The following is a 19,502-nucleotide window of genomic DNA, read 5'->3' as shown; positions in this document are numbered from 1 at the left end:
TCTCAGTAAGATTTCAACTTTATAAAATCTGCATTTTCAACGGGGGGGGGGGGAGGAGGAGAGTCATTCGCTGTCTTACTGCATTTAACCACCACGTCGTCTGCTCTGCTGCTATCGGTGTGACAGGGATATTTTATTCCGAGTGAAACTGAGCAGACATGAACATAGAGACGAAGTAGAGAAAGCTGGAGTTTGACTTGTTCCTATCAGTGTATTGGGCATAGTGGAATATAGCGCATCACTCAGTTCAGTTGGTTTATGTAATTTTAATTTTCTAAGGTATAAAGGGGCTTGTTCATCCTTTTCTATAAGTTGTATGTGATATTGTAACAAATTTTTAATATAAAAATCGAAAAACCTTAGGTTTCTATACTGCTAGTTAAGCTTGTGCAAATAAGAACAACGGAACAAGTAAATAGTACCTGTTCTAGGTTTACGAATTCGGAAATTTTGTTTTGCATAAATGAATCAGCGACTCTATGATAGACCAAGTGAAAATGAGTTCTTTTGATGGATTTTATGATAATGTACTGTTATTTTAAATAGCAGGCATATCCTTTACTTTACAGAATTTAAAACGAAACTCTTACACTAGCCATTTTCTGAGTAGTCACCATAGTTGTACGAAACGATTAACTGGGTGTTTATCAAGTGATAAATTGCCATACTGATCATGTTTATATTGTTAGTGAAAAGGAGTTTGGAATGTCTCAGAATACAGTTATTATTATATGAGTAATGGGTGTCGTGAATAGTCCCAAAACCATCTCCATCCAAGTACTACGTGAAAACATTCGAATATACAAGGAGCGGAAGTCAAGCAGATTATCAGCATTGCTGATAGTTAAAACTAGTTGAAATGAAATGAAATTTTTGAGTTTTACGTCCCACGATTATGCCGGTTAGGCTAAAGGAGACTGTGATAAGAGATGAATGAAATGGTGGAATGAAGAAAGTGGGAGGAAACGGGAGAACCCCGAGAAAACCCACGCACACGGTGTTTATCCACCACAAAGGCGGGAGCAGGGTTTGAACCCGAGACCCCTAGCACCAGAGGTGAATGCTTTACCACTAAGCCACCGCGGCCCCCATAGTTAAAACTAGTTAAAATGTGCAAACAAAAAATGAATGTTTGATTAGTCCCAGAAGTTTTCTTTAGCAAACGAGGGGCGGGTTCGGTGGGGTTATGAAATGAAGTTTTACTTCAAATGAAATTACAAAATTCCACTAGTATGGAAATATTTTTACTTTCATTGAAGTGAGTTGAATAGGAAATTTCTCAAAGGACACAATTTGACTAAACACATTCATTTCAGTCACATTGCTTGTATTGCTTCCATTATAATGTCTGCGCTTGGTGTATTTCTATCAGAATGTGCTCTGAGGTCCATTAAGTTCTCTTGTGGAAATTCACCATTTTCCGAATGAACGCGAAGTGTACGAACAGTAGCAGGAAGTTAATTGCGGATGTGATTTCTAATCTTCGCTTCAATTCATTCTGTTCTCTCGCTTATTGCATGTGGTTGAAGACTATATCCCGAATCGACAACGCCATAGATGCTTTGTATTGTTTATTCACTCAGTAATAATGAAAATGTATTAGAAGAATCGTTGAGTTAATGAACCACCAAAATTCATTACATTATCACCTTTAAAGCGTTAAAAAGAGAGATTCAATCTTCGTGTGAGTACCATGAAAGGAGTAGTTTACTTTGTTGTATCATTTCATAACAGCGTTTTAGTCTATTTGTTAAAATCATTAATCAATTTTCGACAGTAAATATAGTAATGTTATATTGCCTGTATGTATACAGTATTGTATATACAAAGTGATTCTTAAGTAAGCCCGTGTATTTTGTAGGATGATCTTTTTGGGACAAGAGAATACAGTACAAAGTATTTAGAAAAATATTCTTACACACATGGTTAAGGAAATACGGTAAATAACCAAAACTAAGTATTCACCGTATTGTACAAAGAGGATGTATTAAATGAGCGATTTCTGAATCCACACTTTAAAGAAAAGACTTATGAAAAAAGAATAAAGAGACCTATAGATGATTTTTAATAATGTTTTCTTTTTCTGTTTTGGTTGAGGGTTAGTTGGTTAATTATATTTTAACGTCTCTTTTAAGCATTAAACTATAATGCTTGAGAGTATAGAAGACCTAACTCACTGTTTAAAGTGTAATCCGAACCAATACTTGGATTTGATATCCGTAAAAAGTACCTCGACCAGAAATCGAACCCAAGATCCTCGTATACAGAAAGCACGAACACTATTCATTCGGACACAAATGTAGTTTGAGTAAGAAGAAATAATGAAAATTAATTCATAATAGTGGATTTAATCAAAAAGTGACAAATCTTACGAAATTTCAATATTCCTACTGTTCTTTCATTATGCATGCTTTCTTCCATACAGTAATGAAAACATCTAGGGGTAACTAACAACATTAAGTGCCCATGAAAGTTGTTGCCACATGTTTATGGATACTGTTCTAAAATTATATATTGTTTCATCCAGCAACGTTTTATATGTTAATATTATAACATTATAATCTAAATCGGTGGTTCTTAATGATTTTGAGGATCACTTTGATATGAAGTGCATTTCACCGGGTTTCAAATAATTTCCTTAATAAAAGACTAAACATTTTCATGTATATATACACAATCTAGATCTTTTGACATGGTAATTGTTACAGTTTACAATCTCAAGTTTTATGCTTACATGACAAATATTGTCAAAACTAGCTTTATTAGTACATTTTAAAAAGTTGATTAATATTCGTATTTTTCAAATGAAGTTAGTCTGACATGCAAACTTCCGATTATACATTCAAGTATCTTCCCAAAGGTTTGCAAAGGAGCACATCTTAAGAATTGTTTACCTAAATTGTTTGCCTATATAATCCTGTGTACGTGTCAAACTACTGATCAGAGTTGAGTTGCATAACATAATAAACCAACAAAAAATATAGTCACTGAATTCTCTTACAACAGCCGGTACTTTATCATCATACTTAATACTTATATTTACTTTTGAAAAATTAAATCATACTGTATGTGTAATCACGATATATTTTAAAGTGTATACTGTTCATTATATCTTTGGAAATATTCAACGTGTATTAATTAAACAAAAACTGACCAAAGCACTAAATATACAATAAAATTTGTGTAAAAGTTTCGACAATGAAACGTTGCCTTCATCGGACTGTTTTGAAAGATTAATCCAAGAATAATAACTTAAATATCAATATAAGTTGCATGTTTAGCGTTTTGGTGACTTTTGTATATTAATACATATTTTAATAGTCTGGTTAAATTTAAAATTATTGTAATGTAAATTAGAATAAATATTTAATTCATAACTACAAATAATGTTTTACAAATTTATTACTATAATGCGTTACCAGTATACATGTTTCTTAAATATAGTATGGAGTTACTAAAATATATAATATTGAAACATATACTACAAGTAATTTTGGTTCTCTCTCTCTGTTATATTATACATAGTAGGTAATGTTTTAAATTATTATTGTCAAATACATATTGTTTATCTCCTTTATATGTCTAATTGCCAAAAGCGATAATGCAGAACGAATACAGTATCATTTACATAGTACAAATGTTCTGGCTAAGGAAACTGGAATTATTTGTAGTCTGTAATTGTATATGTTCCCGTTGAAGTGTGAAATTTGGATATATCATATAATAACGTAATATGAAATTAGATTGATCGAATAGAAGCAATTTCCTTAACATATTATACCCTAATCTAACATGCCCTATGCTAATATATCTCAATTTTCACTTGAAAGGCACTTAAATATTAACATATTCAATTAATTAAATTTCGTTTTATTTATCTAGTTACTCTCTTTATTCAAGTATGTGCGAAATACTTGAATATCTGTACAAGATTACATCCATTATTTACTAGGCGAGATATGTTCCTTGCATGGGGAGAATGTGTTTGTGAAATATATTTGAATCCGCTTTCCACCTTAGGATATGCATTTTAGTAAAAGTGTAAAAGTTTGCGAGACACACTATTTTTCACTAACTTTGAACTCCTCACTTCTCTTAGAACATGCTCTTTAATGAAAGTGCCATTATTAGAAAGCAGCTTGAGGTAGGTACTAACCATGTTTCAAAATTAATTTCAAACGGTTCAGCTGTTTTCCAGTGAGAGAGTCACGAATGACACTCTCAATGTGGTGAACAAATATATAATTTGCCCCCTCCCTACTGAAAACAAGTTTTAAAAAACGCGAAACTTCTCACTTATTTGTAATGAGAAGTTTATATACCAAGTTTCATGTATCTAACGGGATTGCTACTTAACTTTTCGAATAAATTATGAGTCCCGCTCCCATCCTCATAACTCATTTTAATAAAATTGATATGACGAAAAGCAAGTTCGAAGTTGGTGATAACTTTATTCCAAAATTAATTACAAACGTCCAGCAGTTTTCCCATGATTCGATCAGACACAAGATCAGTTCCATTTTATATATATATATATATATATATATATATATATATATATATATATATATATTAGACCCTTGCTTATTTGCTTATTTTTATTGAATCTTCAGCCAGTATTAATATTTCTTTGACAAATAGAACATTTTCCAGTATGCAGTACGTTTTTTAAAAAAGAAAACAAACAATTGAAGCTGTATACAATCTCTTCGTGGTCTCCAGTTAGATTTTCTCAGATTGAAATCCAGATAATCTGTTTGGATCTCGCTTGAATAATAGACCTGATTCCTTCATAATGTGAAGCAGCTGTGTACTAGATGTGAAGTGACCATGTGATAATTGTATAAACTCTTAACTTAATTCGCTAAATTCAATTACTTTATTAAATTACAATTATCCAAGACAGAACTATGAATATTTAAAATTCAACGGAACAAAACTTTTATTAATGTTGTACAATCCGCGGCAAAAAACCTGCAACAAGAGCTAATTGTGAAATGACGAAGTCTTTTGCTCCAAAATAAGTGTGCACGGGAGGAGGCCAAGGTTTATCCTGGCGTGATTCGTTCCACTTAGACGTTATGTTCATTCCCTGTGCTGTTAGGCGTAGTTTCACAATAAACTTACATCCTCATGTTGCAGGTTTTTTGCCGCGGATTGTACATTGCCATACAGTTTGTATAAGCATGTATTTGTTAATTGTCTCTTTTGAAATTGTCAATAAACGCGACTAGTTTTCTTCTTGCTTTACCGCGTTCCTTTCCGCCTATCTTGACATTTCCTAGTTTACTGAACGTCAGATTCATCGTTTTTTGATTAAGCAAAACCATGGAGGACACATCAACAAGGAGCATTCGACACAAGGTTTAGGAAGGTGCAGGATCATCGTGAGAGGCACGTCGCTCCATTGGAGAATAACAGACTCCATGTTTTGGCAGTACCATTCTGTTGGTTCATCGCTGCAGATTCAATTGAGTCCAACATCTGATAAGTGGAATGAAGGTGTAGGCGAACATCATTGGAAACGCACCAAGACGAGAGAACTCGTCGCCCCTGGCAGTCCAGCAAGATTAAGATCCAATTGTTGGCCGACTCCAGTACATCCAGGCTCCTCCAGGAAAAACCATCATCCAGATGACCAGGACGACACCAGTCTAATCGGATCTGTCAGGCTAGTGCTCATCCTTTATCTCTTAGTCATAACCTATTTCTCTCTCTCTCTCTCTCTCTCTCTCTCCCCTTTTCTCCAACTAGTCATTCTCAAAATTGAAACATTTGAATTTTATTTAAATTCAATCATAATTTTGTAGTTAAGTACCGTATTATGCATTAGTTTCATCCCCAATTGTCACATTTATTCAATGAGTATTTTAGAGATTATTCTGAGCTATTAATTGATGGCACAGCACCGGCACAATAATATCGGACATAATACAAATCAAGCATCTGACATAATGAAAAATATTTCACATTTATTAAGCAAATAAAGATCTACTCTGTGCGAAGGTTGTAGATAATCGAATGAGCTCTGTGGATCATGGGCGATATAATAACGTTCTTGTGATTGGTGTTAAAGGAGAAAAATAAAAAAAATCTAATGAAGGACGAACGCTAACGCGAATAGTCCCGAGATCAATTTTCAGATCGTTTACTTACCTCCGATAACAAACGCGAGTGGTAGTTCGAATCTCACTTTAAACAGCAGCTTCTGTTTCATATAAAAACAATTTCCCCTTACTCTATATGCAACAAAACTGTCAATGAATCAATGTGGGTTGCATAACGAACAGGTGTTTGCGGAGAGAATTCAAACAACACTAAGTTTACCATCACCTTGAAATTTAGTTTATTGAATCAACTTTATTCATATATCGACAATGTTAAATTCATCTCTGTATATGTGATGTTTGGGACACAAACCCAATGCGATGATTTTTTCTTTCATTTGTTAGCTGATTTTTGTTTCGGAAAGTAATAAATTCAAGGAAGATGAAAATTTCCCCATTGAAAGCGATATGTACCGAAATATAGGCGGCGATGATATTTTGCTGCCTTTTGCTGATTTACTGCTGTTTTTTTTTCCTGTCTGCTGAAGGCAATATTATATATATATATATATATATATATATATATATATATATATATATATATATATATATATATATATATATATATATATATATATATATATATATATATATATATATATATATATATAGGAAGCAGTGCCATTAAATCTTCCCATTCATACTGTATAATTTCAAGAAATTCGGAAGTTCAGTTCAAATATACTTATATTGCTATTGATAATGATTTATTGACTCCTTTGTTTTCTTCAAATTTGAAGCATATTTTCCTTCTTCAGAAGATTTGCATACTGATCTCACAAACTAATGATAATCGGATTCATGTTGCAAAGCATAAAATACGGGAAACGAGCTTTGCCTGATCCCATGAGGATACTATGTGAAAATATAGCAAAAAGTTAACGACTTCGAGATATATATATATAACCATTATATCAACTATCAAATCACCTCACTACTATACTGAACTGACATCAGCTAAAAGTCGGTGCATGATTTGGTCACTGTGCAGTGCATACAAAGCTTGGAATCAATGGTACTTATCACGACAGATATCAAGACTATTAGAGCAGAAGAGTTGCAGTCGCCACGGTAACTGTTTACTGGCTGCAGCTACTGGAAGGGATTGAAGTGATTCATATGACGACAGCAAGTTTTGTAATTGAATATGTAATTGAAACATTCACAATTTTCAACATTTCTGTTTAATTTCCTAGTTTTACAATTTAATCATAGAAACATATATATGAGTATATTTATATTAAATAAGCATAACCAATTACAATATAGTATGTCTTATACATCTTTGTCATATGATTCAAATACTAATTATGGGAGGAAGACACATTAAGACTTGATACCCCTTCTTTTCCCATACAGGATTCCTTCCTTCCTCTAAACCAAATCAAAAGCAGCTATGTGAATTTAGAAAAAAACGTGATAATGTTTGATTGCAAGCAAGGTAATCGATGACGAGATTGTCACTGGACTTGATAAGTTACTCTGTGTAAACATTTGCACACTTCTTGAAAGTTACAAATTTATACTAAAGTTTCGATTGAGAATTATAGCACTTAAAATTGGGAGGTACAACTTCTTCCTGAGAGGGAAACATAAGATGAACGAGAAGACAGAAGTCCCTAAAGTCACTGGGTCCAAGGATAGAAGGATGCTTATGATTTTTAATCTCAGGAGAAGGAGGTGACCTCAAGCAATCATCCTGTCAGCTTTAATCACGCACGAACAGCACGTCTGCATTTGCATGCAATCTAGATCCCTGCTCCCCCTTCTTACTCCGGATGTGTAGTCAAGGACAACGCCCTTCATTGTGGTATCTCGGTTCTAGCCGCCGCACCCTTTCATCCCTCCCACCCACACTTTGCCACCAGCTGCTAAAAAGCCTGTAACTAGCTTCAGGCTGTGTACTGACTTCAGCCACAAGTTGGTATGCACAATTCATGTGTGTTTGTGTCAAGCTTTTGCTCTCGGCGAGCGACTGGCTGACTCCCGACAATGTTGCCAACTGAAAAAAATAACAACCGCAGCTCGAAAGAGTTTTCTAAAAACACGTCGTTCGAAAAAGCTGTAAGGAAACTGTATTTCTTTTGACACAAACGAAAGAGGTCCCTTTTATGTTATAAAAACCATATGCATTTTTTATTAGTTTTACAGAAATACTTAATCTTTATTTCATTCTGCGGATATTTTTAGTGACATTTAATTTAGATGACAAGGAACAAAACATTTTATACTACCTTTGTGATAGAGTACCATGAAGCCAACAACAAATAAACATGGGAAAAATTGTGAACTAGATATTTTATCTTCTAATATTCTCACTGTGGTTATGATGCATTTTAATTTTCACCCAGGACAGGAAAAAAATACTCTTTTTGTTTCGTTGTAAATTGACACACACACACACATTCAAGGAATATTTGTTGTGAAAGCAGATTGTGACTGAAATATAACGGGTGCACCGACATTGCGCAAATTTTCCCACGCTTATCTGTTGACACAGATAAAGCCTTAATGAGCAGGCAACAAAATTGGAAATTGCGAAAAAAATCTTGTGCAACGTTGCCATCATTACCATAAGTATATCGACTAATAAAAACAGTCACCAAAATGCAAGTCGTTTTAACAAAAAAAAAAAAAAAAAATACAAAGTAATGGATAACAATAGCATTTTCAGTCATCTATATTATATGTGTGCAATGGCGTCGTTAGAGAGGGTGACTGGGGAATGTGTCCCAGTCATTCATTTTCCGTATCATATCTAACTGTAAGATTAAAACTGTAAGAATATAGTTATTGAAAGCAAATAGTTTTGAAATACTGTAAGGAAAACAAACATATATAAAATAAACAATATATATAAATATTTCTAGAAGTTCTCTTGAAATATCGTGAACAGACGTTCGACCAATCAGAAATAAAGATTTGTCTATATCTTCCAGTTTTGGCCAATCAGAAACAAGCACTTGTATACATATTTCAGGTGTGTCTACCACATATCTTAATAACTATCCTTTCACCTTTCTATAAATGATACTTAGATTTGCATTTGCGTCTTAGTTGTTCTTAGGTGCTGTGAGAAACATTTGTTATATATTACCTAGGTATTATCGTATAAATTGTTACAAGAATGAGTGGTCAGTGTATTAGAGATAAATAGGGCCCCTTGGCAAGAAAGCTCGCCCCCTTGAGTGATGCAGCAACTTATATCTACGTGTACCTCCTACATGCAGTTAGAATTCTAAAGCAGCATGTCGAATGTTGTGTCTCGCCGCGGTTTTCAACGAACTTAAAGAGTTCTGGTTTGGCCAATGGCCACCAATTAATATTGCTACCAAAGTGTTTACCATCCTCTTAGGTATTGATTAAGACCAATATCGTCTCTCTATGAATTACCGTTCCCATGATATTGGCCAAAAATGGCCGATTTCCAGAGATTTAAGGAGCATTATTTGCCATCAAGCCATCAAGCCATCAAGAATGTGTTTCCAAATTGTGACATTCGTGGCTGCAGATTCCATTTGGGACAAACATGGTGGCGGAGGATTCAAGCCGACAATGATCTGCGACAAGCATATATGGATCCAAAATCTGAACTAGGTATTATTGATATTATTATGGTCTATTATTCTTTATTATTAATTTAATAATACCATGTGGACTTTGTTTTGTTATATATTAATACAGAATACAGTTGAAAATAGAATCTTATTCTGTTTGACTGAAGAATCTTAATTCAGTCACCATTCTTAAAAGCAAATAAACTGCTGTTCTAATAATGTACGAAATGAAGAAATTATAAAGCCAACAGTAAGATCCATCAATTTCACTACTTTCCCAATGCTTGCTTATTCTAACAAATTATTATTATTATTATTATTATTATTATTATTATTATTATTATTATTATTATTATTATTGCTTTTCTTACAGGTTCATGGATAAAGGCATTTTTTGGGTTGCCATATTTACATCCAACAGAAGTATCAGATGCCTTTACTCAACTAATATCAATGACGCCGGATGATACAGGGCATAAATTTTCCGATTACGTCCTAGAAAACTACATAGAAGACGGTTGCAAGTAAGTAGCTTCCTTTTGAATTTCATCTATAGTAGCACATGCTTCAATAACTCTTAATACTGCAAAAACTGTTGTCCTAGTTTGAACACAACATTAATGGTTGTGCTGATATGGTATTTTCTCTCAATGCAACTTAATTATAGTGAAATTTTCTTCTGTCTTCATGTAAGACGTAGATTAAAATGCAGGTTTTGATAGTTGTAAACAAATTACGGACCAAGACTATAAATATTTCTTGAATCTAGTGTTATAAATGTTTTAGTGTTTTATATAAATTGTCAATAATTGTGTGCATGAACTAAGGATCTTTTTATTTTATTAATTTTAGGTATCCACCTGTCATGTGGGCGTCTATACCATCCACGATGCGTCGGACGACAAATGGACCAGAAGCTTTTCACAGACATTATAATAGTCAATTTTACTTCCCTGCTCCTGATATTCATACGGTGATTTCTGCTTTGTTAGAGATCCAAACGGAAACTGCCATGAAAATAACGTCCATATTAAAAGGAATTTCAAAGGCCCAAAGACCAGCAGAAGTCAAAAGGAGCGAGTTTGTCATGAGGAAGTATGCTGAGTTCAGGAATTCGCAGAGAAACTATGAGAAGGCACGTATGACATTTTTAAAAGCTGTAGGATTTAAATTTCAAGCATTCAAACTGTAAAATGAAATTTTCTGTAAATAAGTATGTTGCTTTGTAAATATTAGAATGCAATAAAATATATCTCATAAAGGAATAGCTTTATACATTTCATTTCGATGCAAAATTTCACACAATTCCTTAAATCCTGTTGTTGGCAACGTCGCGGCGGAAATTTGCGCAATTTCAGCACTTTCTGCTCCTCGTTAATAAGACATAAATTACTTAGATTATCAACGATCTAATCTTTAGAAAAATTTGCGCAATGTCGTTGCACCGAATATAACTATGCTAGAGTCAAGCCAGACAGTAACGCTTTTACAGCAACATTTTCCATCGTTGCGTTTTATCACTGATTTTATTAATTTAGCCTCAATTACATAGTACAGTCAAGATTGACAATGTCTTGCGAGGCACTTAACCAAGTGTGATTTTACATACTTAGCGAATACTGAAATGGTGCTTTGAGTAGATTTTCCTATAATATAAAGGTGCCCAAGAAGTCTCTAACCATTTCTGCGAAGGAACAGTTGAATTGAAACGAAGTGTTTATAATATTAAAGAACACACCGTAAGTCAATGAAATCACAGAAGTTCGACATGACCGTCTTCCATATCCAGAGTTGGCGCCGTACACCTTGAACACACGCTGCAACATTGATGAGTAATTGTATGCACCGATGTCGAAATGCGCTGACCAAGGTGCGTCAAATCCCTAATCTTCACCTTGTATACTTGAAGATGAAAAGTTATGGACTTCTTCGGCACCCTATACACATTATGAACTGACAACGAAATGCATTAACAAAACGAGATGAACTAGAGTTCATATTATAGTAGCCTAGTTTATTTACAATATATTTACAAGATATAAAAAGCTGGTAATAATTTTAAAATGTAATTTTTAATTATACATTATTTATATATATAAAATTGAAAATCACTGTGACAACCTCCTGAACTGCCCGATCGATCTCGATCAAATTTGTAAAATGGATGAGGTTCGAGGTTGGACTGGTTGGTTTTAGGTTTAACTTTGATGGTAGAACTGAGGGGTGGGTTAGGGGGTATAAAAATATATAAACTTAACTCCTGAAACACTCGACCGACCTTGATCAAATTTTCAACATAAATGAGGTTCAGACCTGGGGTCGTTTTTATGATTTAAATTTGTTGAAGCAACATAGGGGAGGATATGGAGCGGGAGATATATAAAAAATCAATTTATATAAGACTGAAAGTGACTATTTTTGTAAGTTAATAACTCGAACTATCCGACCGATCTCAATCAAATTTTCAAGATATATGAGGTTCAGATCTGGAAACATTTTTGTGATTTTACATTAACGGTAGATCCTAGGGTTGAGGGAGGGAAGGAGGATGTATAAATAAAAACTAATAAAACCTAATAACTTGTGAACCACCCAACCAATCTCGATCAAATTTTCAACATATATGAGGGTCGGGCCTTGGATGTGTTTTATCGTGTTTAAGGTGTTTTAAATTTAAATACAGTGATTGTGTTAAGTTTCTCGAGTGAAGCGGACAGAGCGGATTGTTTTACAAAACTGCAACTCATTCCTGACACTGTTTCTTTTGAAACTTTTATCGGATCTTTACTAAAGTTTCCATAATGGTTCTATAAGATCATTGATAGCAAGGTTTATATAAAAATAACGAAATTTGCTAAAGACAGTGAAGAGTGCGCTTATGAATTAACGGAATATGGATAGCCAGGTTAAAATTACCGTTACCTGTCAAGATGTTAACGGATTGACTCCATTAGCAATCTCGGACCCTGTCTATTGCAAAAAAAAAAAAAATAGAATTCAAAATTTCCTTTCGTTCAAGAGTTTGTGGAGTAACGGACGGATATAAGTCACAGTTAACCGTTAAGATGTTAACTAATTGTCTCAATTAGGGCACGTAGTACTAACATTACAACCTTACAAGCTCCATTTAGGTAACCCTAATAAAATTTGTAATTGGTTGTACAATGGAAGAGTAGTAACCGAAAAACAGTTCTAGAGAAGTCAATGAAATGAAGTGATGCCTAAACGTATGAATATATGAATCAGGATGTCTGTGGCTATTGTGTACCTTCTAGTAATAAAGTGTTTCACGTGGATTTTCTTCGTGACCGACCGGAAAAGCACATATGTCAGGCTTGCGACAGCGAGTAGAGCCAAGTGTCAGGGCAAGTAACAGCGAGTAGAGTCAGGTGTCAGGGCAAGTGATAGTGAGCAGAGCCAGGTGCCAGGGCAAGTGATAGTGAGCAGAGCCAGGTGTCAGGGCAAACGACAGCGAATAGAGCCAGGAATCAGGGCAAGTGACAGCTAGTAGCAAGCGAGGGTTAGAACCTCGAAGATGTGAGAGTTAAGACCTCGAAAATGCAAGGGGAAGAATTCATTGTGAATTACAGTAACTGTGGAAAATGCATCGCTATTTGCTGACATCGTTACTTAAAATATCTTGGGTATATACATACAAAGACACGTACGGGTATGCTGCGCAATACTTCCCTTAAGAAGGATTATATGGTAATTAGGTTTACAATATTGGAGCAAAGCAACCGTAGAGAAACGAATTGAAATAAGAGGAACTAATTATTCAGTTGATCATACTATTACATGAGTTCCGAGGTTATACGGTTCGCATACTTGGCTTTGGCGCAGGAAACCCGGGTTTGGATTTCCAGTAGTAGCTCATGTGGTTCGGATCCCATGTTAAGCTGTAAGTTTTAGATTTCCTAACCTTCTTACTGAAAGAGACGTTAAAATAACCCTCCCAACTAATCTATTACATTATTAACGACTAGTAGTAATAGAAGATAATAATATGAACTTCATCCACTTAAGAGAGTTTCCCCTATTAATCGATACAACTAAGCACTTTCTTGTCGCCACAAAGGCTACGTGAGACGTAGACAAGTTTAACCATATATAACTCTATCCAAGACTCACACCCCATCCGAATGAGAAGATATGAGAGCTTACCATTTAGTTATTAAAAGAAAACTCATATTAGTCTTAGTCTTCAATATACTTCATACATCATTTCGAAATATAAGATCATTCTCACGTACGAGTAGTCTCATGACTCTAAAAATAAACTGTTCGGATACGTATTAGAATGTAGTTGTGATTGTAAAAGATTAAAAATAATTACTAGTGTACCGCAAGTCATTCGTCCTAAAAGTTTCAAAGTAAAGAGAGGTTAACACATTAAATGATCACATGTCATTATTACTTTGGTTAATTGCACATTAATACGAGAGTTTGAAATTATATTACCTGTACGTATCCAAAGTTCTAGAAGCCACTAGACATGCTGTGTGTTTCTATCATACTATAAACGAACTGGTAATAATAAAAGAAATCAAGCTTTTGTTTTAAGTAATAGAAACCTTTATTGTAAATGAAATGCAACATTTTATACAATACCATCTTAAAAGTAATTATCTTGAACATTAACACGCTTCTACTAGCATTCAAACCGCTTGTCAAAAAATGTCTAAATCCTTGTTTGTTCATTTCCTTCAGTGTGATAAGTCTTGATGTATTCGCATAAAGCGAAACTCCAACCTTTTGAGCAAATGTTTTATCTTCGGAAAGAGGAAGAAAGCACGTCTTGTCTGACTTCTTAATGAACTCTGGCAATCATTTCAGTTCTTGCCGATCTCAGTATTGAATATGGATTTATCTTCAGTGAAAACATCAGCTGTGAATCACTTGCGCTACTTGTAAACTTGGATTCGCGACATTGCTTCTTTCCCGTATTCTTCGCATAGAAGAGTTCATAGCTCAGTAAACAATAAGTGTCTTACCTAGTTTAGCAAAAAAAAAAAAAAAAAAAAAAAAGTTGTGTTTATTTGCTGCTCTTCCAGCGTCATTTTACCACCGTAATTTACTGCGTAATAGCAATGTAATCTCTTGATATTTTCGCCCTGTACTAGATATACCACATCAGTTAATCTTCTACCCATTCTACGGGCAATCGTTGCAAATACAACGTAGCACCCGAAGTTCGGTTCATTTTTATAGTATTGGTACACACAGTACCCTGTAATATATTAATCTTTAAAGATACGTTAAGATGCCATGTTAGCTTAAACTAAAAGGATCATTACCACGAACTTTAATTACGGTAGGGGCACGGTAGCTCCCTGGTAGAGCTCTTACGTCTGATGCGTGAGGTCCCTTGTTCGACCCCCGGCCATGTAAGTTTGTAGTAGACAACATCAGGCCCGTAGCCAGCCCAAAAACTTAGGGGGGCCCGGCTGAAGTTAGGGGGGGCCCGATCCAACCATATGATAGTTCATCACCATATTATAGTTCTTTTGCAAGACTACTGTAAAACTTTTAGAGGGCCAGCAAAAATTTAGGGGGGGCCCGGCCCACCCTAGACCCCCCTGGATACGGACCTGGGCAACATCGTGCTCTTAGGTTTTTCTCGAGGTATGAGTTTCCTCCCACTGTCTCATTCCACCAATTCCTCCACCAAACAGGCATATTCGTGAGAGGCCAGAGATTTCGTTTCAGAGATTTCATTTTTAATTACGTTAGTGTACAGGGACGGATCCAGGATTTTCTGAGGGGGTGCACCAAATAACAACCATACATTTGAATTAAATTTGGGTTTTTTAAATGCCTTTAGGCATCTGTGGTGTGAATGAGGAGTTGCTCTGGAAAAGCTAAGTATCTGCTCTCGGCGAATCCTTTTCCTTCAACGTTCAGAAAATTGATTGAAACAGTTGATTTTGCAAAACTCACTGCTAGCTTCTCACTTTAGGTAGTGTATATTTACAACGAAGGGGAAGGGGGGTGCACGTGCAACTTTGCAACTCAATAAATCCGGCCCTGGTGGTGTATCTATGCTATTCCAACAAATTCTTTGAGGATTGTTATACCCAACCCCATAGCACCATGCTTATATTGTTCAAGTATTTTTATTAGCTACTCAAAATTATTTCCTCTAGAGGCTTTCATGTAAAACTAATTTACTGTGAAGCAATGTGACTACTCATCTTAGACACTTTGGTGTGGTTATTTTCACGTATGTAATTATTTAAAACCTAACATATAATGCAATGACATGTAGTTATGAAAGTTGCGAAGAAACGGATGTCGTACAATGTATTTTATCGCTCACGTCGATGGCACAAATTCTGTCCCTAGTGAAGCGGCATAACAACGAACGTTGTCCAGAAAAAAAACGCATTTTAGGTGCAGTCAAAATCCTTAAAGTTTGACCATGTTTTACCCACCAGTAAAAGGATCAACGTAAACCATCCAAACTTACAAAAGTATATATCCAAGTCTTAGAGAACAATTACCAATGTTCATTCCTTTCGGCAATTCTTAATTTAAACGTGGCTCAAAGTTACCCTTCCTGAAATTTCAGAAGAGTATCTCAAGGTGGTCATGTTCTATTCAGGAGAAGAAACCAATGTGCTCATCAATATGACCATATCTTGTAATAAAACCTCATCTTAGTGGACTTTGTGGCACTACATTCGAAATTCCATCACACGCTAATTAAAATTTCCCGCCAAAATTCGAAATTCCTGTCAAAACATAAAATGTTATTGCGTATAATATTGGTATTTTTTTTATCATAGAAGGACATAAGGTAAATCATCCAAATTTAAAGTTATATTTTCGAGTCCTAGAGAACATTTATAGTTTTTTGACTATTCCCACCTATAAGGGATGGTTCTTTGTATCCCTCCCAAAATTTAAAATGGGAACTTTTATGTACCCAAGTCCTATGAAAACCATGAACCCCTGTACTCAACTACATAAGCATATAATGTGATAAAGGTTCATCAAAAAAGACAAATAAGGTTAATAACCGACCACGTGGTAAGCACATGGTAAAACTAATATTTTGGCATTTTTCTTACTCATAGGAGATAAGGAGCACTCAAATTTACTGATTTATATATTCGAGACCTGGAGAACATTTACCATTTTTTTTTTTTTTTTTGACAATTCCTAAATTTAAGAGGTAGGCAAAAACAACCAACCCAAGTTTTGAGAAGGGGGCGTAAATGTATCTGTGCTCTATGAATGAGAATGAACTCCTACACTACCATATAACTTCATCAAGGAGGACAAACTAGGTCAAGAACAAGAGAAATTTACATTTTGGCATTTTTTTTTTTTACCCATGAAAGATAACGATATGAACCAACCAAACTTACAGAAGCTCATACCCTAATCCTATACTCCCATACCAAATATTTAATTTGGCATTTTTTTAAATTAAGGGGTGGTCCTTTATGTACCCATAGGTCATTGATCCAGACCCAGGAACCACCCAAAATCTTTGCTGGTGAAGTGTCCGAAGGAGCATACACACACTACTATATGGCTATATTCATAAAACCTTATACTGGAAGAAAACTTATTTGGTGATCTATCATTAAATAATTAGGCAATTTTAAAAAGCTTTTGATATTTAGTGGTGGATTCCCTGCATTTTCAGCAAGGAACTGAAAACTCATTCGTTGTTTCAATGGCGATCCACACCATTCATGCAGCTATCCTCTGTAACTCTCACCCTGACTAAGGTTTACTTTTTCTCTTTCTCTTCATTAGCCTGCAGAACACTTGACGTAGCTATGCTGAGAATTTGCATGTTATTTGCTCTCTATGATGTAAAATATTTCCAGACTGTCACTTTACCTATCCTTTAATCCTATGTTTCGTAATCAATAACATGTTATGCATTCCTCTCTGGATATTAGGTACAAGTGACAAACCGTTCATTTCTGGTATTTAGAACGGCAGGATCGACCACAAGCCATGTAAGTTTGAGATAAATTAGCAGTTCCAATGGTCTTAAATGAAATTTTTCAATTTCCATTCACTTCAATAGCATGTTGCTACAGCTAAAGAACTCTCGGACCTATTGTAATTGGTTCATGGAGTTACTTAGGAAATAATATATGCTTTATCTAAATATTAATGTTTCAGAATCCTGTGATAACGACGCAATGAATTCTATATAGGAAGTTTGGGTGCGAGAAGACACTTTTAAGTACTAATTGAGCTCAAAAATTTTCATTTAAAAAGTTCCACTTCTTAGTAATCAAGAACGACTAATATCACTTTTCCCAAAACACAGGCCTACAGAAAAAAAAAAATTTCTTGGTGCCTAAAATTTTAGAGCTGATTTTAACTATGTGTGGGGCGCTGAATCCAATAATGTAAGCAGTTTTTTTCTATCAGCTCTACTTTGGTAGATACAGGCTACTGTACCAGTAGTGTTATTTACGTTACAATGTATGTGGAAGAAATATTACAATCCAAAATAAATATGTAAATTATAAATGATGTAACCACTATTTCTGCATGCTTCTTGCAATAGTATACAAAATAAGCAAAAGAAATACAAATATTCTCGTAATAACAAGTTTGAATATGATCTTATAAACTCTGCAACTCAAATAAATCCTACTGTGCTCTATAGAGATTTCTATTTGGAAGAACGGCGCTCTTTTCTCATTAGTGCTGCTATCTGTCGGTACTAAACGGAAACTAGTCATATAGTAGTTCCAGGAACGTCCACTAGATTGCATTGGTATTCTACTTGGCTAGTGGATCGTAGTTGTTGTCTTGCAGGTGGAGTGACATGTTGGAACATGTGAGTTTTGTTCTGAAATCATAACTTGTATCGCGTATACTAAGGCTTTATATTTAACATCCGTGTTAGTGGCCTGAACATAAAATGAGTTCAAGTCGAAGAAGTTGTGTTAACCATCCTGATGTGTTTTGCTACATATGTGGTGAGTACACATTTAAAGACAATAGAAAACATATCAGTGACTTTGTAAAAAAAGCATATCATGCATATTTTGGTGTACGCCTAGGGGACCAAGATAAAACGTGGGCTCCACATATTGTGTGTAAAATGTGTACTGAACACTTGTGACAGTGGACAACTGGAAAAAGAAAAAGTCTTAAGTTTGGTGTTCCAATGGTTTGGAGGGAACCCACAAACCATGTTGATGACTGTTATTTCTGCCTGGTAAATGTTACGGGTATGAATAGAAATAACCGGAACAAGTGGACATATTGTGACGCTGAGTTCAAAAATATGGTTACATTGCTCTTTATTGAAGGAATTGAAAAAGATAATTTTGATTCATATGCATTTTAAAAGACATTTTCTCTCTCTTGACTTGCTACAACCTAGCAACAGAAACAGGAAATACGTAAAACTTTCTGAAAGTGACTAATGTTGCTTTTGCTGCGCAATTTTGTAGGAAGTTTACATGTCAAAGGTTACTCATAGTCATCCTACAGGATACATAATCATGATTTTGGCAACGTGACACCGCATTAATATGTTGAAATTGGTTATATAGATATGAATCTGTAGATAAGTCTAGAGATCACGCTATTGAATTCTTCCGGCTGTGACAGTACACGTATGTACATGTGTGTCACGCCACGTATTTTGGGTGCGGCAGTCTCTAAGAGCCAATCAAAATGCAAAAGAGCAATAAGTTTCCATATTTGTGGAGATGATAAAACGGATGTACTGACGGATGTGAGGCTTGGGTGTGACCCTCGAGAATAATATAAAAGAACCTCAAGGTCTCAAACGGGGGATCACTTGTTCCGGTGCAAGGGTGTAGAGGTTCGAGACGTCGGTTGTGGC

At 35.0% G+C, this 19,502-nt stretch overlaps 2 protein-coding genes across 4 annotated transcripts in view; one reads left to right on the top strand and one right to left on the bottom strand.

Moving 5' to 3' along the window:
* Window positions 1–19,502, bottom strand: part of LOC145690438 (uncharacterized) — a 467,263-nt gene that overhangs the window by 372,249 nt on the left and 75,512 nt on the right. The gene's annotated exons all lie outside the window — the stretch shown is intronic.
* Window positions 9,772–10,856, top strand: LOC145669850 (uncharacterized). Its single transcript, XM_081738218.1, has 2 exons — window positions 9,772–10,188; window positions 10,517–10,856. The coding sequence occupies exons 1-2, from the start codon at window positions 10,118–10,120 to the stop codon at window positions 10,854–10,856; spliced, it is 411 nt and encodes a 136-aa protein (XP_081594344.1). The 5' UTR covers window positions 9,772–10,117.

The sequence above is a fragment of the Thermobia domestica genome, chromosome 1, assembly GCF_964235325.1.
Source record: "Thermobia domestica chromosome 1, izTheDome1.hap1.1, whole genome shotgun sequence".
Classification (NCBI taxonomy): Eukaryota; Metazoa; Arthropoda; class Insecta; order Zygentoma; family Lepismatidae; genus Thermobia; species Thermobia domestica.
Note: the sequence above shows the minus strand (reverse complement) of the source record. Positions and strands in the feature narration are given on the sequence as shown.